General features: G+C 48.6%; 1 protein-coding gene across 2 annotated transcripts in view; it reads right to left on the bottom strand.

Moving 5' to 3' along the window:
• LOC119449051 (uncharacterized) overlaps positions 1-20293 on the bottom strand; it is a 118453-nt gene extending 98160 nt beyond the window's left edge. Inside the window, exons 1-2 of one of the 2 annotated variants that reach the window (XM_049666216.1) lie at positions 20246-20293; positions 9048-9196 (exon numbers count right to left, since the gene is read on the bottom strand). In XM_049666216.1, coding sequence (XP_049522173.1) covers positions 9048-9170 — 123 coding nt within the window. In that variant the 5' untranslated portion in view covers positions 9171-9196; positions 20246-20293. Of the gene's footprint in view, positions 1-9047; positions 9199-20245 lie in introns of those variants that run through there. The other variant, XM_049666217.1, reaches the window with a different exon arrangement.
• Between the last annotated feature and the right edge of the window lie 2033 nt (positions 20294-22326).

Here is a 22326-nt window from a genome sequence, read left to right as displayed (position 1 = left end):
CAAGGACGGGTCACGGCACTGCTCGTCGGCGACATGGACCAGTGGAAAAACAGAGAGAACGCAGGCGTCGGTGTCAGTATCAGACGTAGCGGTCGGGTCTTGGACTGGGTAGCGAGAGAGGCAATCTGCGTCCTGGTGTTGGCGTCCCCACTTGTACGTCACTGTGTAGGGATATTCTTGTAGTCGGAGAGCCCAACGACCGAGCCGGCCAGTAGGATCCTTGAGCGACGAAAGCCAACACAGCGCATGATGGTCTGTGATGACTGAGAAGGGCTTGCCATATAAATATGGGCGGAACTTTGAAACAGCCCAGACGAGAGCAAGACATTCGCGCTCGGTGATCGAATAGTTGCGCTCTGCAGTTGTCAGGAGCCGGCTAGCGTAGGCGATAACGCGGTCGTGTCCGTGTTGTCGTTGCGCTAAGACTGCGCCGATCCCATAACCACTGGCATCGGTTCGGACCTCTGTAGGTGCGGACGGGTCAAAGTGGGCCAAGATCGGTGGATTGGTCAGAATCGTGATAATGCGTGAAAATGCGGCAGCCTGAGGGGAACCCCACGTAAAAGGCACGTCTTTCTTCAGAAGTTCAGTGAGTGGTCGAGCGATTGCTGCGAAATCTTTCACAAACCGTCTGAAATAAGAGCAGAGCCCCACAAAACTCCGGACGTCTTTGACAGACTGAGGTACAGGAAAAGCTGTTACTGCTCGAACCTTCTCCGGGTCGGGTTGTACTCCGGAAGCATCGACGAGATGGCCGAGCACTGTAATCTGTCGGCGCCCGAAGTGGCACTTCGATGAGTTTAATTGGAGCCCAGCCTTGCGGAAGACGTCAAGTATAGCTGCAACGCGCTCAAGGTGCGTCTCAAACGTAGGAGAAAACACAAGGACGTCGTCGAGGTAACAAACGCCGTTGACTCTCTTGGGAGTGCAGAAGGCGGCCACGGGCAATTTCCCTTGCGTGGGCAGCGCAATATGGAGCAGAAACTTGGAGGTTAACAAAGAAGCTCGAGAACAAGTTAAGGACCGCGCAAAGAGCGATGGAACGAAAAATCTGAGGAGTAACGTTAAGAGACAGGAAGAGAGCGGTGTGGATCAGAGAACAAACGGGGATAGACGATATTCTAGTTGACATTAAGCGGAAGAAATGGAGCTGGAGCTAGGCAGGCCATGTAATGCGTAGGATGGATAACCAGGTGGACCATTAGGGTTACTGAATGGATACCAAGAGAAGGGAAGCGCAGTCGAGGACGGCAGAAAACCAGGTGGGATGATGAAGTTAGGAAATTCGCAGGCGTAAGTTGGAATATCCTAGCGCAAGACAGAGGTAATTGGAGATCGCAGGGAGAGGCCTTCGTCCTGCAGTGGACATTAATATAGGCTGATGATGATGGTGATGATGATCATCATGATAAGCATTTTAAAGTTTACAATATGTACACTGAATGTGTATTAGAATAATTTGTAGTTTAATACTTTTAGCGTTATACCACGAGGGGACGGTGGCCCTCCTTTTTTTTCCTCTGGATTTGATTGGCGCGGCTTGCTACGTGCTTGCGCTAGCATTTCCGAGCAGATTGGTGTGTGCTTGGTTTTCGCACTAGGCTTTCAACAGATCGCTCGTTGCTCCTTCTCTTTCCTCTGGGTTGAATTGGTGCGGCTCGTTACGTGCTTGCGCTCCCATTTCCGAGCACAGATTGGTGGGCGCCTGGTTTAGACACTGGTCTTTCAACAGATCGCTCGTTGCTCACGCTAAAGTAAGGCTGCGAGACGAAATGAGCGTCGGCTAGCGCAGAAGTGGTTTGCCACGCGCTTAGCGAGTAAGCACGCAATAATGACGGAAATCAATGGGTCCGGAAACTACGCTTTATTTTATTTTATTACGTGATGCATCTTCATACTGGCTAGCGCTGTGCGATGGCTTCTACGAACCGCAAGAAGGAGTCTTCTTCGTAGGTAGCCCAAGCGATCCCTGGCTTCTACCAAACGCAAGAAAGGGTCTTTACAGCGCATGTGGACGTTGACCGTCATCACACCCATCCCAGGTGGGACTCCAGCATCGGTGCAGTTACCCTGTACCCACCGCTGACGAGTAGGCGCTTCACATTTTGACAATAACTTTCTTTTTTTTGCGAGTGAACGCCCGTGATGGGGTCCACAAAGTTCACAGTGTGGTTGACTGTATCCCAAAGTAGACTGAGGCATAGCCCCGTTAGCATCTACTTAATTTGGGATACAGCTGCATGCGGCCAATTCGTCACTATGAATAATGGTCTCCGGTTGAACATTGGCTGCAAGAATGGCGCCTAGAGTCGCCGCGTTTCGTCGGTCGACCTTGAAAAGTCGCAGCACCCCTCTGGTCGCGCAGACCATGCCGAAGACCCATGGGCCACCATCTTTAACACCGCCGACGTTGTCGCCCATTAATCGACGGCCTCGATTGTACTTTTGCTCGCCGCGAAGAAGGCACTTGTCAATTTGCGCTTTCTTCCCGGGGCCACCGAGTGGAGGGCACGCCAGCAGCTCGTCCCTCGCGACCTCACGGAGGAATGCCCTGCAATCGGCGATGGCGTGTTCCGATAGAGGAAACACGTCGCCGGTCATCTCCTTCAACAGCCATGTGTATATGCTTTTGCTCACGCAGTACTTGAGCCAAATCATTTGCCGCCTGGAGAGCTGGTGGTTCGGACGGCCGAGGCGGTCCTTACTTCGCGGTGTTTGCGAAGTAACTTCCTTCGCCTATCTGCCCGTCCAGTGCAGCGGTACCGTGTAACTGCGGAAACTGCTTTCGGCACCTGTTACACGGGAAGGCAGCCCGGCGTCCATTCTGAGTCTTCCTATATAATGTGACCACTTCCCCTTCGCATGTTGGTTGGTCCGGGTTGAACCCCAGGTACTCGCAGGTGCCGCAGTACTCCGGTGATGACGCCGGTCCTGTCCTGGGGCTGGGGCGCAGCGGACGAGCATCTCTTGAAGGCGGAGAGAGCCGAAACGATCGCACGAACTTTTCATCCTTGTCACACCTGTCTGTGCTCGGAAAGCATAATTTGCCAGCCACGCTGTCTCCGCAGACGAGGGCCTTCGCCTAACTGGTCACACGGCCAGCGCACTCACGTTTTCGAAAGGCAAAAATGAGGCTGAAACTCTACGTCGGTCACATAGGTGAACGGGTCCAGACGTTCTTATTGAAGCTTGCTGCCGCTGGATGCGATGACACAGCCTGCTGCTGCCGCCGCCGTCTTTGCGAGTTCAACTCGAGGGGGGTTTCGCGATGTACGAGTTTGGCATGAGTTCGCCTGCCAGTCAAAACCATGGGTCACGCCCCGTGCGAGGCATGTAAATCTTGTGCGCGACCACCACTGTTGGACCACGCCCAACTTATTTTCCGGCCACAGCGAGGTAGAGCGGAACTGAGAGGCATCAACAATCTTGACCGCCGACAGAAAACACGCACAACGCGCTGTGATCGGTGATGTACTAAGCGCCACTATCAAAAACAAAGCGGCGACTTTCGCTGGCTTATGCATTTATCTTTTTAGGCTGTGATGGCCCTTCAATACGGTTCATTGTCTGCACTGTGGAGACGTAGCGCACAGCAAATACTTATCGGCACGACACTGTAGCTGCTTGCAAGGCGTCGATGCGCCGTGGTACACTACGACCATGAGCAGTGCGTATATAGTGTCTTCCAACAACAACGTATCGCACCTGTCGTTTGAGATGGCTGCTCTGTTATCGGATATGTATCTGAGCCGCAGTGTCGCAAATGCGGTCAGCGTCGAGAAACACTGGCTTTTTTAGACCCAGCGCGATGGCATTTCTTCATCACAAGCACGGCCCACTAAACAGTTGCAAGACCTTCCGGGGTTCGAAGTCTAATTTCCTAACTGCACACAAGAGCCCTCACCCGACAAAATGCGATTGCTGCGCTGTCGTTACTATATCCATCTGCGATCGCTGTTAGCTCAGTAGCAGAGGCAATCGGCAAGCACATTCGAGTGAACAACACACTCAAATTCTGTATACATGCGCACGGAGGCATCTTCACTGGGCAAGCGATGACAAGCGATGAATTGTGTCGCTCTCGCAGCACGCTCTTCTTCGCAATGCATCGCGGAGGCTTCACCCACGCAGATAAACTGGCGCATTTTCACTGTGCTGCGCCACTACGGACATCAGAATACCACACAGCCATTTTGTAGTGACAGACGTTGCTCCCGTCTGTATGGCTAGAGTGTCGTTCAAGTTGGTAAAGCCGCGGCCTTAATAGCCGCCTCAGTGAAGAACCTGCGGTGAACAGTCATGCCGCAGCGCTGCGTTGCCATTCCCCTAATAGACAAGGAATGAACGGACCATTGCCATGACTGACTTTATGGAACATAGATTTGCAGCACCCCTGGTGACTGCTCACAGTATGAACTCCTTCGTGCGTGCGACCCTATAGAATGTATTCGCTTATAAGCTTTCGCCTCACTGTCGCCACTCGCGGCAAAAAAGAGCAAAATTTATAAAGTCACTCGATCACCGTTTGTCATCAGAAATTTATAGCATTCAAACCGAAAAACCGATACCTTAAGAAATAAAATGCTCGTTATTTTATTTGCTGTATTTTAAAGTATTCGATTGAGGGAAAGTGTAGGTGCAAGAATGCACCGCATGCTCCTTGTTCGTATTCGACGGAGGATAGAAATATAATGCCCGAAAGAGGAGGCACGCCCTTGACGTGCCCGAGAAAGGCGTGGCAAGCGGCTCACGGCAATTGTGCAGATAGACAGCGGGACAGAGATCGTGTTGCTAAATTGTGATAATACGTTGATAACAATACGCGGCGCTGGCGCGTTTTGTTGCGCAGTCTTCTGTGCTTGATGCGCGGAAGCACTGTGCCGCACAGGGTGCGCTCATGTTGTCACACGTGAAATCCCTATATTACAAAAGTACCGCCATCCTTTGATCTACGCCGCTTCTCTCTCTCCTGTATCTCCGATTGGACGATGATAGCGCACACTTTTCACTTCTTTATATTTTGTTTTTTTACGCCTTAGAGCCATGTTGAAAGTCCTCTGCGCAGCCGCAGTCGCTGGCGGCGGCGACGGCGCGCGCCCGGCCTGAAAGCTTCAACGTAGACTTTCTAGGTGCGCCACCGTCGACGTGGCTTTCGCAAGCAAAAAGTAAAGAAAAAAAGCAGGCGCTTTAGGAGAGGAGGTGGCGGAGGAAAGAGTAGATGGCGGTACTTTTCTTATATAGGGACTTTAGTCATACGGGGCTTTATCTCGACATTTCTTTTTGCCTGCTGTTTTCGCACGTTCCTTGCTATCTCCGTTCACTGACTGCCATCGAGCAAACTCGGGTGAACCTCAGGCGAACGAGAAACTCGGCGCATCCTGCATAGCACCCCTGAACAATGGTTTTTGCATTCGAAGTGACAACAGGTGCCGTGCCCAGTGAAATTGCTTGAAAGATGTTGCTTAACACTGTGTTGTGCTCTGTCGAAGAGGCCTATTGCTGATTGCAGGTGATATATAATCTAACTTCCGAACTCGCACTGATTTCTTAGGTAACACTCTGGAATCCGTACTCGAAACCGCTCGGTAAATTAGACGCTGGACAGGGGGTATTCTGAGCGAATTAAAAAGTATAAAACAAAATGAGGAGGCAATGTAGAGTGAAGTAAAGCACCTGAAAGAATAGAAAAATCTACCGCTAGTGAAGTATCTACCGCTACCTAAACGACCAGGAAGAAATTCAGAGCCCTTCCACTACTGTGAAGATGGAAGCCAGCGATGCTGTGACAATGGTGGTCTTCTGTAGTGAATATTCCTGCAAGGAATTTTATGTTATCATTATTGATTACAAGAGGGTTTTAGGCAGGTTCGTCAAAGAGCAAGGACACCGGCGTCTTGTTTTCGCCCGGCGCGTTGGCCAAGAATTGCGTTGGCTGCGCCAAGTCCGCCCCGCCGTCATAGATTAGCGTAAGAGGGCCGCAGAGTTCATAGCCGCAGCACACTGCACGGCAGCGTCAGGATCCTGTGAGATCTCTCGCGCTCCTGCTCTGGGCGGCTCATACCCCTATCTCCGTTGCGGGTATGAGCCAGACGTGATTTCCTCTTACCTTATTTCTCCCTGTCTTTATATCTTTCCTTCCTTCCGTCCTTCCTTCTTTTTTCCTTTCTTGTCCCTGGCTCATACCCGCGCATCCCTGGCTCATACCACATAAATAATGCGGGTATGCGCCACACGTAATTTTATTATCGTTAATCGTGACGTAACTGACAAGCTTGTGATGTTATTGATGTCATGCCCTATCAGTCATGTTAGTCATCCGTTTCGACACCTGTGCTAGGGTACAGCTGGCGGGAAACCGCCACGCACATGGAGCCAAACCACCACGCACGTGTAGCCGTAATGCTAATGATGATAGTTTTAGATGCGAAGCATCTTACGCTCGGGGCTATGACTCCCTCCCTCCCTCCTTCCATCCATCCAACCGCCGTGCGTCCACACCCCAACTGCGCATGCGCATCCTCCTTCCCCTCCGCTCATCTCGGCATTCCTCATTTCCTCTCCGGATTGCGCAGCGAATGGCAACACCTGCGGCTCCGCGCGCGATAATGCGAAGCAGCTTAGGTTAGAGGCGCGACGGTAGGCGCCCCAGAGGCACCGGCAACAGTCACCAACGCCGCGCGCGTTCGGTACGAACGCGAGCAAAACGCCGACGGCGTCGAAAACAGTTCTGCGCGTTGCTGGTGCTGCTGCATGTCCAAGTTCATACAGCTGATGAAACTACCTTGAGTCGACCCTATGGCTGCTTCGCATACTACTCAGGGTTACCCTATGGGAAGATGGTGTAATTTTTTTTCTACTCGCGGACGCGAACCTGGGGTAAGTAGCCTTTAACAGCTTTGCTGTAAAAGCCATATCTGGGAAGTCGCCATCTTGATAGCTGAGCTTAGATCCATTAAAACAGCTCCTGATAATAGCACCGACCAGAATTTGTTAAGTGGCTTTAATGATCAATTGCACACTATTGCCGCAAAATGCGAGCAAACTGAGAATCGCATTCGTCGCTGCAATTTTTTTTATATTGAAATGGAATACGAAGGTGAGGAGGACTGGGTCGCTTCGGAAAAATAGTTCATTTCTGTTCTTGAAATACCAATAACCAGCGCCAAATTAGAGCACGTAGACATGTAGGGAGTGTTCGTCGGAGATAATCGCAGACCTATTATAGCTAATTTTACGTTCTTTAAAGATAAGCAAACCGTTTTAGTGTCTGGGCACAAGATAAGGGAATCTCCATTTTCGATCAGAAAAGCATGTTTAGCTGTTGTCACGGTAAGCTAAAAAAACCGAATTGAGATTGCGAAAAGTAAAAGTAAGCCCTTCAAGCTGTCTGAGGACAAGCTGTGCATAAAAAAAGAAAAACTTACACTTATGGACACTCGACTAAAACGATCGTCTTCTCTTCCAGATAGCTAGCTCAGAGTATCTGCTCAAACGTCCAAGAAAAAAACCCAGCCAGAACCGCCAGTATGTTCATTAGCACTGTTTTTCACCCATATTTGAATCCTGCTGCCTAAGCACGATATGGTTTGCTCTTTCTTTGAAGATAGATGTTCTGACACACTAACTGAGACGTTCTACCGTCCTGATATAACAAACAACGAATTTTTTTATGGTAGCACTTTGTCTAATGTATACTGAAATGACCGCACCAAAAAAGAAAAAAAAAGCTGGTGGCTTTTTAGTGGCTATCAAAATGGCTGTTTCATTATTTGTTGTCCATGCGAATGGCGATCATTAGGGTTGCGTGTTCGCCCCAATCAGTTAAGACATCAATTTCTGCCTACTGCGGCCCACCAGATCACGACCACTTTTTCGTTCAACAGCTGTGCAACGGTATTGAAAGTGCCATCTATCAATTTTCCGCGAACAACATTTATATTTTTTCAGTGTTCTTAATCTACCGTATATCGATTGGTCCCAACTGTCTTCTACCAATCGAACTTCGGCCTAGTTCGTCAATTAGGCCAAATTTAAACCTATTTCAGGTAGTGTCTGAACCTGCACGAGGCTGCAAGTGTCCTCAATCTGTTATTGACCCATGTTCCTGAAACTGTTGGCCCACTTTCCTGCCTGGAATGTTTTGGTGGTCATAATGTACCGTATCTGCAGGTTTATACTCCGTTAGCATTTCCAGGTGTCATGGTCAAGCAAATCCGTGATTATAAAAAGGCTAACAATGTTGATATTAACGCTGGTCTAACTATGTTTAGAACAATACATTCCTACCCTCTTTCATATCTTCCATATAATGAAAACTGGGTTATCTTTAAAGAGACTCTTTAATAATTCCTTGATAAATGCGTTCCTGAATTACAAGAAATAATGATAAGTCTAAACTCCGGTTTAAGAAGCGTCATCGTATTTTGCGCACCCGAAAAAAAGCATGCGAGCTAAAATTTCAAGGTGTCCATCTACATGAGCTTGTTACAAGCACTGTCTGTAGAAGTACTGCTGAAAATAATCTCAGCTAAAAGAAGTATTACATGACGAAACGATGAAACCCTGCAGTTCAAAAGTACGAAGTGGGCGCACACATCGAGCCCGCCGTGAGCATGCCGCAATAAGGAAACACGAGGCGAACACAAGGCAAAAACGCCGACAAGGCCCTTCTAACCGATGCTGCTTGCTGGTCATCGAGTTTTCTTTGTTCATGTGTCTACACACGCCACACCACGCGTGTTTACTTAATTTGCGTGCGTTTACTGCAGTTGGTACTGCTACTACAGCTACGAGCCTTACACTTCGTGTAATGTTCCAAGATATTGCTATCTCATTCATTGCTTCGCCCTTTTGGTAAAACTGTGACGTTATTTCGGACATGCACCACTACTCGCGCTACTTTAATTAGGCAGAGATTATACATGAAAAGTTTAAACGCTCTGCCTTTTTTTAATATTAGACAGGATAGTCTAAAGGGGCTTTTCAGATTGTATTTTGATAACCTCATTTCAGAATAGATTAGCTTCCAGCATGTGCGTTCTACTCACCAGTGCTGTCTTGTCAGGGTTCACAAGAAGGTTCTTCTTGACCATGGTGTAGAAAGAGCAAAGTGGAATGTCGACCTCCGGATACGGCGAATAGACGACGCCATCTTCAATGCGAGCCTTCATATTTCCAATTGATGCGCTTGGATGTACTTCAAGTAGAACTGAAATGTCAGTTTTATGTAGGAGTAAGATATTGACGACATGAAAATTTATGTCCACGAGTGTTACGCAGGTTACTTGGACACATGCTATGAAAACGTAGTTATCAAGGTGCCAAACAATTAGGTCTCCATTAAAGATCCCAAGACACGATTCACGAAAATAACAAAATTTAACGTATTACTGAAAAGCAGAGCAGCCCCGTTCACAATTGCCAGAAACGTGGACTACAGTTGCCCAGAATTGCAACTGAACTCACTAGTCTGCGCCTCTTCCTACTGACACCAACCGTATTCTTTGTGTGCAGCCACCAGCGTAAAAAAATGAAAAAAAAAACACGGAGGACTGGGGCATCCTGTGTTTACATATGCAATCTGGCTATGCGAGCTGCAGACTGAATTCGAGTATGCGCCTCTGTGCTCTTTGCACACATATTTGGCAGTTATAGCGGAGACGATGGACTTTCAGAAAGTAACACTGATTTTGAAACTGTGTACCCCGATAACACCATTAAGGAAATGATAGTAAGTGTCCTATATTAATCATATTGTTACTGGGAGATCTCAAAAAGCGTTTATCTACAATATTTACACAGCAACAGTAAGTGGCGCCAGGAAACAAGCACGATAGGCCGGTGCGCAGCTCGTCCTCTTTCTCGTCTGAATCACTGCAACTTCAACGCGTGTCATCATCTTACCGAGCGTGTTCAATTTTGTTTTGCAAAATTTTGGTCAGACATCACTGATATGCCACCGCATCGCTACTGGGGATGCTAGACCAATCCGCATGCGTCCGTACTGAATGTTTTCAACCGAATGCCATGTCATCCAAGCAGAAGTTAAAGAAATGCTGACTAAAGACATTCTTAAACAATCGGTGAGTCCTTGGGCGTCCCATGTAGTGCTTGCTAAAAAAAAGAAAGATGACACCTGGCGGTTCTGCATTCTGCATCATTAACAACATTACAAAAAGGGTGTCTCCCCTTGCCGCGAATAGACGATGCACTCGACTTCCTCCATGGCGCCAAGTACTTGTCTTGTATCTGATCTTTGGTTCAGCTATTTGCTAATTGCCATTGACGAACAGGATTGTGAAAAGATCACCTTCATTACGCACAGTGTGTCCTATGAGTTTAAGGGGGTTTGTAATGTACCAGCAATATTTTATAGAAAGATGGACTCCCTCCTTCATGACTTCAAGTAATCTGCTTGGCTAAGCGACCTTGACGACATTCTCGTTTTCTTGCATACATTCCCCAGTCATCTACGAATATACGCTACTTTAGAGTTATTTCACAGCGCCGGCTGCAAGCAAACCTCTCCAAATGCCGTTTCGGACTGCCCAGAGATCACGGTAAATGGCCATCTTGTTGATGCGGCCGGTATCCGGCCTCATCCTGCCAAAGTACGCGTAGTTACCAACTTTTGAACTTCATCTCCTTGGCAAGATGTCCGCTCGTTTTTTGGCATCTGCTCTTACTTTCGTCGCTTTGTGAAAGACATTGCAGAGATAGCATGGCGCATCACATGTCTTCTAGAGAAAAACGTTCCTGTTTCGTGGGGACCTGTCCAAGCGTCTACGTCTTGCCAGCGCATCTGACTACTCACTGCGCCACCTTTTGATCTTACTTTGACGATTCTGCTCTCACGAGAGTCTGTACATACGCCATTCACCATTGCATCGACGCTATTCTGGCTCAATGTCCACGCGGTCAGGTTTGTGCAAGTGCTTATGGAGCTGCGTTATCTCTGCCGCTGAGCGAAACTACGGAGCACTTTAGGGGCCCGCGCTGTCGGCGTCTAATGCGTAATGTGTCATGCCGTCACGCTCACAAAACGCAAGCGGAAAACAGGGCCAAAACATGCCAATACCAGCGCAAAACCACGTAAAACTAAGCTAAGTAAAACCACGTAAAAGTAAGCTAACAGAATAATATAAAATAAAGGACTACTCATAAATTAATAGAATAAACAAAAATTCGTTAAAATATCTTATATCATCCGCTATCATCCCCTCCGTGGCGGTTTCTCACAAGGTGTGCCTTAGCACACGTGTCAAAACGGATGATGAATGGCTAAACGCAAGATAAACACAGGATAAAACAAGATAAACACAAGGAAAATACAAGCGAAACGCCGGCGTATCCCTGCTCCGCATTTCCCCAGCTTTCACGTTCAGTGGAGCTGCTTTACCCCGAGTTTGCCATTGTATTAGTGCCGAGTTTTTTTTTTATTACAGGAAAATGTGCGTGGCCGTGACATTCATATGGGGACGGACAACCAGCGATGCTGTTTAGGCTGCATACATTATGAAATCACATTTTTTTTCTTACGGCACCATACTACGCCCAAAAAAGCGCCGCTGCAGTCGCCGTACCTCCCATGCATCTACCGCAACCGCAGCTGCAGCCGTGCGAGCACCTCCGGCGCGCGGGACACTATAACCACTGAAGCGCAGGCCACGTGTGCAGGTGTTGTCTACTGTCTGCTGGCTACCTTCAGTTAAAGATACGACGGGATCTCTTGGCCACTGGCCATTACGGCTTCAAGAATACTCATATATATTCATCTACAAGTAGGCAACTTGCATCGGGACGTCGACGGCCTTTCCCGTTACCCCGTCGACCCACTAGGACTGCACCGAGCGACTACAGTCCATGTATGTTGTCAGATCTTAACTCTTTAACATTGCTGCCAAACAGTGCCGTGATCCAGCCCTACGAAAGACTAACGACTGGCTGAATTCCAAGGCTCTGGATGCCTCTCTGCGCCTCCTTGTGCTATACGATGTACATTACATCGTCACAGTTAGCTTCCCGATGGTCCTGACCTCTTGTGAATCCAGCCCACCTCGACTCGACTGCTCAGGCCCAGCTTCATGATGCACCTTCTTGTGCTGCAGGATAGACATTACAGCATCACAGCTTGCCGATGGTCCTGACCTCTTGTTATTCCGGCCCACCTCCGCTCGCCTGTTTAGGCCCAGCTTCATGATGCGCCTTCTTGTGCTAGAGAATGTACATTACATCATCACAGCTTCCCGATGGTCCAGACCTCTTGTGAATCCAACCCACCTCCGCTCGACGGCACACGTCTAGCGTCATAATGCGCCTTCTTGTGCTATGGGATGCACATTACGTCGTCAAAGCTTCCCGATGGTCCTGACCTATTGTGAATCTGGCCCACCTCCGCTCGACTGCACTGGCCCAGATTCACGATGCGCCTTCTTGTGCTCTAGGATGTACATTACTTCATCACAGCTTCCCGATGGTCTTGACCTCTTGTGAATCCGGCGCAGCTCCGCTCGACTGCACTGGCCCAGATTCATGAAGCACCTTCTTGTGCTGTAGGATGCACATTACATCATCACAGCTTCCCGGTGGTCGTGGCCTCTTGTGAATCCGACCCACCTCCGCTCGACGGCACACGTCTAGCGTCATAATGCGCCTTCTTGTGCTATAGGATGCACATTATGTCATCAAAGCTTCCCGATGGTCCTGACCTATTGTGAATCTGGCCCACGTCCACTCGACTGCACTGGTCCAGATTCACGATGCGCCTTCTTGTGCTCTAGGGTGTACATTACTTCATCACAGCTTCCCGAAGGTCTTGACCTCTTGTGAATCCGGCGCAGCTCCGCTCGACTGCACTGGCCCAGATTCATGAAGCACCTTCTTGTGCTGTAGGATGCACATTACATCATCACAGCTTCCCGATGGTCCAGACCTCTTGTGAATCCAACCCACCTCCGCTCGACGGCACACGTCTAGCGTCATAATGCGCCTTCTTGTGCTATGGGATGCACATTACGTCGTCAAAGCTTCCCGATGATCCTGACCTATTGTGAATCTGGCCCACCTCCGCTCGACTGCACTGGCCCAGATTCACGATGCGCCTTCTTGTGCTCTAGGATGTACAGTACTTCATCACAGCTTCCCGATGGTCTTGACCTCTTGTGAATCCGGCGCAGCTCCGCTCGACTGCACTGGCCCAGATTCATGAAGCACCTTCTTGTGCTGTAGGATGCACATTACATCATCACAGCTTCCCGGTGGTCGTGGCCTCTTGTGAATCCGACCCACCTCCGCTCGACGGCACACGTCTAGCGTCATAATGCGCCTTCTTGTGCTATAGGATGCACATTATGTCATCAAAGCTTCCCGATGGTCCTGACCTATTGTGAATCTGGCCCACGTCCGCTCGACTGCACTGGTCCAGATTCACGATGCGCCTTCTTGTGCTCTAGGGTGTACATTACTTCATCACAGCTTCCCGATGGTCCTGACCTCTTGTGAATCCGGCGCAGCTCCGCTCGACTGCACTGGCCCAGATTCATGAAGCACCTTCTTGTGCTGTAGGATGCACATTACATCATCACAGCTTGCCGATGGTCCTGACCTCTTGTGAATCCGGCCCACCTCCGCGCGACTGCTGAGGCCCAGCTTCATGATGCGCCTTCTTGTGTATAGGAAATCAGAGTTGAGAAGCGCGAGGAAGCAAACTATACCTTTAAAGAAAAAGTCGCAGTCTCGCCCGAAAGGCCAAGCATCGATTGCGATAGCAAATTAGTAGGCAGCTATTCGAAGTAAGGAGTTGTGTGATGCACAGAAAGAAGCGTAGATTGGATGGGTTCTGACATTTTCTTCTTTCTGATGTACGCAACTGCTTTCTTGCATGAAATAGTAGTGCATGTTGTTGAATTTGAATTGTATAGCTGGCGAAATGTTTAGCTAGCTTATGTAGATGCGTTTTTTTTCTGCTGCCCAGTGCGTTACGATGGAAAGAACTAATGCTCACAAAGGTCGTGAAGATAGCATAGTCATTTGCAAGTTTATTCCTAATTTAAGGTGTTGGCTCAGGCTAGTTAAAGATTTGGGCGGCTGAACATTGACCGCTCAGTCTTGACGTAGTGAGCGATGTCAGCGCTGAGGCCTGGTCAGTATTACTTCACCGGTATCCTCGAGAATGTGCTTGAGAACCCGAGGAACTCAACGATCGTATCGCCATTGTGAGTGTGCCGAAACTCTGGACGTAGTGCTAATACGAAGACAATCCCAACCTAACTACCGTCGAGACAAAATCGGTCTTGCCTTGCGAGTACTTAGCAAGCCTTCTAGTTCCGGGTTGCTGCTCGCTGCTGCGCTTAGCCTTCATCGTCCTGATCATCTGGCGATGGCGGGTCGATGGGGGCATACACGCAGTCGGCATCAGAATGCTTCCATCCGGAGTCGCAATGATGCCAAACTCTTGTACTCTGAGGTTCCTCCGTGCCAGGCGTCTTGAAAGGTCATTTAAATTTACAGGCCACGACAATGCACGATGGTCTCTTGCAGCTTTGAAGTATCTGCCATAAAGGTAGAGGCGGAATTTAGCTGTACCCCAAATAATGGCGAGATATTCTTTTTCCGTCGTCGAATGACTTACTTCTGTTTTCGCGAGCAACTGGCTAGCAAAAGCTGTGAACGTTTCAAGTCCATCTTTCATTTAGACATGCTCGACGCCGAAGTCTGCGCTGCTTGCGTCGGTGTGTATTTCAGTGTCGGCGTCTTCGTCGAAGTCAGCGAGTACTGGTGCTGACTGCAGCGAGTACTGGTGCTGACTCGGTCCTTCCACTCTGTAACCAGTCTTGAAATTCATCGACAAGAGAATCCGAGGACACCTGAGTGTTTCTTCTGGGTTGTGAATGCTAACGCAGCAATGTCCAATTAAACGTCGCTGACCGGTCCTTCGAGTTGAGAACTCCTCGCAGGCAAGCGAGTACGTTGAAACGCTTGGCCGATGACTCCAAGGGCGCTATGACGCAAAATGATTCCAAACTGTTTTGATTTCATTTTCTGCAATCAGCCTCCACGATTGGTCAAAACATTTTCGGGCCACTCCCAACTTCGCCTGTCTGTCACGCGACGTCACGAAAACCGCGATAGCTCCCCATCTATAACGTGTACACATTTATTATGCATGATTAAACCACACAAAAAATAATCATTCCTGATTCGACGCCTTATCACCATTAGCCCTCTGCTATTGGTCCAATGTATTGTGGCTACGCCTACTTCGCCTGTCTGTCATGCGACGTCAGAAAACCGCGAAAACTCACTATGTCAAAGTGACGTGCACGCCAAAAAAGGCATTATTATGCCGAACAATACTGAAAATTTTTCTGAATAGCCACAGACTGCCCCGTTCCGAAAGGAATAGAAGATGGCTGCCCGCCGATCGCTCAGGCCCTCGCTACTGGCACCTGCCGGTGAGCATGTATTTATTTGCCCGTGATAAACCTTTTTGCGTGGCAGTAAAACTTTATCGATCCCTTTCGGCACGCATACGACATCGCTCTACCAACTCTTCCTTGCTGAGGCTCCGTTTTAGCGGCATTCTTATCCTTCCGTTGCACGCCGCCGCAATTTTCGACCAGGCACCGCAAGCTAAGTACGGCGAAGCGGACCAATCGGAGAAGGCGGCACCACCCTCTTCATGCGGTTATCTATTTTCACTGTGCTGGCTCGGCCCCATCGAAACCCTCTTCACTAGAGCGTGTTCCTCGCCTCTTGTCGGCCAATTAGATAAGAAAAACCGCAGAGTGTAGACAATGTTATTGGTTTTGAAAGCGAACGAAGGTGACCTCCTATAAACGAGGAGAGTGTTTGATTGGGTTGTTCAGACAACGCTGTGTGTCACCGCTCGATGCTTGCGTCGGTGGTTACGTAAATTTGACGTCAGAAGTTTGGAATCAAAACAGTTTGGAATCATTTTACGTTATAGCGCCGCAAGATAGCAAAAGGCCGGTGCACTTCGATCCGCAACGTCATCCTACATTGCCCGACTGCCACAGTGTCTAATGGGGACGCTCCCGAGTAACCGCCACCGTGATTTTGACGTCACCGTGTCGTCACATCGGGCTTGTCAATGGAAATTTCGGTCCAAGTAGCGTGATGTCATAAAGCAGACTGCACAGGCAGGCTATCTAGGAGGCGGTGGTTTAGCCCACTCGCCATCTGACCGTGGGGTCGCAGGTTCGAAACACTACCGCCAAAGTGTTGTTTTTTAGCTTATTCTGTTTGTTATACGTTATTTTTATAGCGATTATCTAGAAGAGCTTAGAACGCAGGCGAGAGCTTGCGACGTCAGAGAACGCACGCCCCCACCATGGTTGTTTCGTGGCTATCGTTTTGGGCAGCTAAGCACGAGGTCGCGGGATCGAATCCCGGCAACGGCGGCCCCTTTTAGATGGGGGCGGCCCCATTTAGATGAAAACACTCGTGTACTTCAATTTATATGTACATCAAAGACCCTTAGGTGATCCAGATAATTTCAGAGTATCCCACTATGGTGGACCTCATAATCAGAACGTGGTTTTGGCACGTAAAACCCCATAATTAGACAGTTTTAGGCTTTGCGTACGTAGAGCTTCTACGTGTAAGCAGTGCGCATGCGCAGCGGCCGCGCGCTGGTCTCACGGACGTACGTGAGATTCGATTTTTTACGTGCGTTTCTTGCGCACGTAGACAGCTTCGCGCGGGGGTTTCGCGAGATCAAGAACAAGCGATAGCGTGCTGAGGGCGCGCAAATGGCTTGCATGGAAACACGGCGACAGGATGACTGGTCATCTATTTCATTCCATGTCAACGATGACAGCAGATAACGCTTGCACAACACACTTCCGGGCATTGCGGCGACGATGACCGGCACGCACCAATGCACATCACTGGCTTCGCTGAAATACTCATCTTGAATTGAATTGTTCATATTTCCCGATAGATGTAGCTACGTGGTGCGTCGCGTACGTGTAGCTAAAAGCGTTTCAGATGGCGTGCACGTAAGGTACGTGGACTGTTCACGTTTGCGTACGTGAAGTCTCCACGTACGTGTAACTAAAACTGTCTATTCTCTTTCAAGGAACGCGCGTATAACACAGGCTTCAGACAGTCAGAGCGAAGTTGACTTGGCGTCATGGCGATGCCCTCTTCCTTCACGCTTGACCTGGTGCGCCAGCAGTTGTTTCCTTTCACCCGCTCTGCTCCGCCGAGGCACGCACGTGACATGACGTTGCAGCCAATGGGAATTTAGGTGTTTTGTCTGCTACCGACGCCGGCTTTTTAGCTCAATGGACCATTTGATGCCTTCGCATCAAAATACGTTGCATTACAGAGTTGGTCCAGTGCGTCGTCTATCCGTGGAAAGGGATATACGTCCTCCTTCACGACTGTTTAAGCGACGATAATCAACGCGAAAATGCACCGTTCCTTCCTGCTTCTTAAATTAGACAACTGTAGACGCCTAGAGCCGTTCCGAGAGGCTGGCTGACTTCATCACGCAGCATTTCACCAACTTGTTGCTTCATATCTTCTACTTGTGTCGAAATTCGTTAGAGGCTGTGACAGAATGGACGAGCGCATTCTTTAGTTATTATATGATGCTTAGCAATTAGTGTTTGTTCAATATTCAGTGAGTCCGGAGAGCAGTAATTGAACCGTTGTAGAAGACTTCGAAGCTGTTCCTGTTCACGAATTGCAAGACGTGGATCGATGAGGCAAGCTTGTTCGGGAAGTATGGCTGTCGAAGTACATATGACCGAATTCCAGAGAAAAAACGTATTGCTGTCTTTCACAATTTCTTACATGTAAGCGATCGTCCAGGCCATGTTTAGCTGTCTGTACTCCGGGCTGAAGTTCGTCAGCCACACATTCGACTTCCCTCTAAGCAATCGAGCGATTTCCCTTGCGACCAAAATTTCACTGTTGATCAGCAAATACCGGTCATCCTCGCTGACGCCATTTACTTCTTCGTGTGTCCCGGTGCCGACAAAAATGGTGGTGCTGGAACAACGCTGGATGCAGACATGATCTGCGAGGCCATTCACCGCACAGTACCTGAGAGTCTTACCTAGCGACACCACTTGTTTCGTTGACAGCGTTACTGGCCTGGCTGTTACGTCGATGAGTGCGCCGTGTTGGCTTAGGAAAAAAATTTAAGCAAGTGTTACACGTTTGTGAAACGTGAAGTCGAAAGCCTGCTAGCTGTGGAAGAAGACGACGACGAAGGCGCTCGCAGTGGCACGAGCGGGAGAGGCAGTATGGGAACGCTGGCATGATCAGCGGCATCGGAACCAGCTTTGGAAGAAGACCACGATGAACGCGCGAGCAGTGGCACGAGCGCGTCTCTGTGACCACGTGATGTGTACAATCAGGCACGCACTAGGCACAACTTAAGTAAGCCACAACCGTGGAGCAGCCGTGGCTTCAGGGAAGCGTGCTCGTCTCGCCCCGAGGAGGGCCGGGCTCGGTTCCCACCCAGACGGAAATTTACGAAATTTTATTTTCAAAGCAACTAATTTACTTTGTTTACAGGAACCTCCCTGAGAATTTTGACCTCAATCCAAGCAATTTCAGGTGTGTTTTTTACACTTCGTGACGTCGGCCATTTTTCATCATGGCAGAGTTTCGCCAAGGTCACCGCCAAGGGCAGCGCCAACATAGACACCTAAGGTTATCACCTTAAAATGCCGAGGATTATGACCCGTGAGCAATGCCACAGGATCACCTAGCTCACGACGCAAGTCTGCTTGTCATCCGTGACAGTTCCTATGCAGATTCTAGCCTGCGTTATTTGATGACCTCCCACGGCCCGGATTTTATGGCCTTCCCAGTAGTGTTTACCTTCCTGAACATGAAGCCGAACGGTCCAATAAAGACCGAGGTGTCGGCTGCGCTATCACTATAGCGGAGTTGTGGTCTTGAATTAGGACGTCGATGTGGGTGGTTATCGGTCTTGTGTTGCAGTTTGGTCGTAGCTAGCGTCGCATCACGACTGGTCACGTTGTCCGGCTGCTATTACGTCGTGTCATCAGGTCATCTTTAGGCAGTGCATTGCTGGGTTCCAGGCGTCGTCTGGATATGTAGGTTGTCGTTGTGGCGTCGTCGACATGGTTCGTGCATCGTCGTCTTCAGCGGCGAAATGTGTTCAGCACTTTCACTAACAGCCAACGCACTTGCATCGGTTGCTGCGTTTAGTGTTCAAAATTTTGTCTAACAAACCAACAGCGGGTGTGGGCAGAATACTGCTGGCACTGCGGTGGGAGATCTCAGTTCAAATATCAAATAACAAAGGCCCTCAACCTGATGTCACTTTGCGGTCACTGTGAAGAACCTGACAGTATCCAAATGTTGATTACCGTATTTAACGCCTTATTGTGCGAACTTGTTCCCCGAAAAACCGCTGATAGACAGCACAACCAAAACGGCGAGCGCAGTCGTCGATAGTCGAAATATGATCTGCGGGTCAAGCGGGTCGGCTATTTATAAATTACTCCTCGAAGATTTCAACTTGAACGCTGATGCGCCCGTGTGTCCTCGAATGTACAACACTATTCGCGTCGCGCACGTTATGTGACTTCACATGCTTTAGAGACAATATAAACAACAAATAGGAACGCTGACAATATTAGAGAAAGTTCGGTATATAGAGGAATGCGCGTCTTGCGCTGAGCGACAACCTTGTTTTGTAAAATTTCTTAGCCAGTGAAAAATGGTGACCGCAAGAAGACAAAGAAGTACCCGTGTCCCACGACTAAAGGAGTTCACTTGTGTCCAGTAATTAGTGTACGTAAAAAGCCAATACATAGGTCGATCTTCATCTTTTTTTTTTTATATGGAAAGTGCCCACTGGTTTTATGTAGCCGTGTTTATTGGCATAGTTTCACTTGGCCTCTCGCCACTATGAGGCATCAAAAATGAGCGGGGAAAATGATAATTTTTCTTCTTTAAGTTGCGCACGCACTAAATTTCGCAAACTATAAGCGAAAATGCGGTAATGCTACCACGTGGTACATCATTACCATGTCTCATCTTGATTTTAATGTTGCATTCGACAACAACGCGATAGAATAGATGGAAGCGAGCGGGAGCATGGCAGCACTGCAATTCTTGGTTTCCGCCAAGAGAAAGTGAAAGGGCACAAACGCTGTGAATGAAACGGCACGGAACTTGAAGACATCTTAGTGAAATTTACTCGCGAGCATCATGCGCTAGAACAACTACTCACCGGAACAAGTCTGCGGCGCCGAACTGAGATCTCGTCGGCAGCACAATCCACTAACGCGGTGCTCAAAACCTGGAGCTCCTACTGACCGGAGCTATAGCAAAAATGTGAAGGAATGACCGGCACTCACGTAAATACTCCTGCTATTAGCTGCAGTGATTGACAGAGGGAACCTTGAACGCCCAGTTCGTGCCGCTCATTGCCTGACGCCCAGTCCTGGACAAGAAAGTTAATTTCTTTGTAATTTGATGACCACAAGGGCACCATATTCGGGCATTATATCAGGGTGTGAGTACAACCACCACTACAACAAGAACAATATAAAAAATAACGGGCACAAAGGGAGGAATTCCGTGTACAATTTAACATAGATTCCGTGTGTAGGTGTTGGAGACAAAGCAATTATTTGCGCCGTGGCGTACATAAGCTCGAAATGAGACATCAAAAAGCCCAAATGCACGTAAGCAAAAAAAAAGTACGAGTAGCAGGCGCGCAATCGTTTGTGCCGTTGATGCGTATATAAGCGCAAAGTGGGCACAGCGGCAGCGCCATGTGAAAGACAGAAAAGAACGCAGTTGGATAAATTGGTCATCCCAGCTTGGAAAATGATGAATGTTCTTTGACAAACACAGCATCACTTATCTTTGTGATGCTGTCGGGCAAAGAATTCCAATCTCTGATCGAACAAATTTATACAAGAGTCCGCACGCGTGACAGTTCTGGGGCGAGGAAAATCAATCTACAATGTATCATTGCTGTGGCTTGCAGACTGAGAGCGGGGTGTTTATCGTGGATTTGTACTAATGGGAAAAAAAGTCTGGTATTTATCTGACGGGTACATAACGGGAAAAGGGCGGTGCGCATTTTTAATTCGGTGACGCTGGTAATGGATGAATAGTGTGAATCACGGTGTAAGAAGAACAGGTGCTGCGACGACGCGGGGGCCGCTGGCGAGAAACGCGTCTGACTAATGGTGGTGTTTCACGTCTGCACCGTTGCACGGCAGCACAGGTTAGAAGGCTGAAAATACGGAAAATTCGACCGTGTAAATGTAACTGTATGCAAAGCGCCTCGAAAAAAAAGACTAAGTGTGTTTTTTTTACTGTTTCTGCCTTCCACTATAATAAATAAAATCCCTCAGGCGCCCAAACATACGATAATTACTCTGACTGTGCACGACAGCAGACCGCGTGTGTCGATCCTTGGAAGCGGTCGCCGACAAGCGACGCGGGCAGACGATAAGCTCTTAAGCCCGTATTCACAAAGGGAACTTACCCTTAATTTATGACTTAAGTAGCCGGTCGATGCTTAACGTGTTTCATAGACAAATCTTGTACTTAAGGTAAACCTTATTTGACACTTGAGGGCCGGAAAGTAAAGTGCAGCAATTTGCAACCTTAAGTGCGGCTTTCGCTACTCTCGCCTATAGCAAGCAAGATGGCCGACTGCTACGGCAGTCTTAAGTGCTCTTTAAAGCAACTTAAGGCAACCTTAAGTGCTCCAGGAGCCTGGCCGACTGCTACGGCAGGCTTAAGTGCTCCTAAGACAACTTAAGGCAACCTTAAGTGCTCCAGGAGCACGGCGCGTTCTTCTTCGGAAAAGTTTTTCTTTTTTTTCCATCGTCCGCGCCGGTTGAAAACACAACACAGACACACACACTCTCTACTCACAAATACCGCACGCTTTCAACAACAAAACATCTAAAAAAGTCGGGACAGTGACACACACAACCGCAGTGGCTGCGAGAACCAATGTGAACTTGTTGCCAGACGAGCTTGAGTTAAGCGCTAAAATCAAATATTTCTTTGTATTTTACTCAGCAGAATGCACGTGCGAGCACTGCAACCTTTATATCCGCATTACTATGTTGCAATTTTTTTACGATTGAACCGATCGTACAAGTAAATTATTTACGTATCCTCGACACCAGACGACATGCTTGACCCGAAAAGTGTTACTTTCGAAAATGATACTTAAGTGTCGTTTTTGAAGTACTCTCCTAAAACTTTTCTAACACTTGTACTTTTCCCGCACTTATTGACGCTCGACTCAAGTTCCGTTTGTGAATACGGGCATTAGTCAAG

The sequence above is a fragment of the Dermacentor silvarum genome, chromosome 4 (genome assembly GCF_013339745.2).
Source record: "Dermacentor silvarum isolate Dsil-2018 chromosome 4, BIME_Dsil_1.4, whole genome shotgun sequence".
Taxonomy (NCBI): Eukaryota; Metazoa; Arthropoda; class Arachnida; order Ixodida; family Ixodidae; genus Dermacentor; species Dermacentor silvarum.
This window is presented reverse-complemented; position numbering and strand designations above follow the sequence as displayed.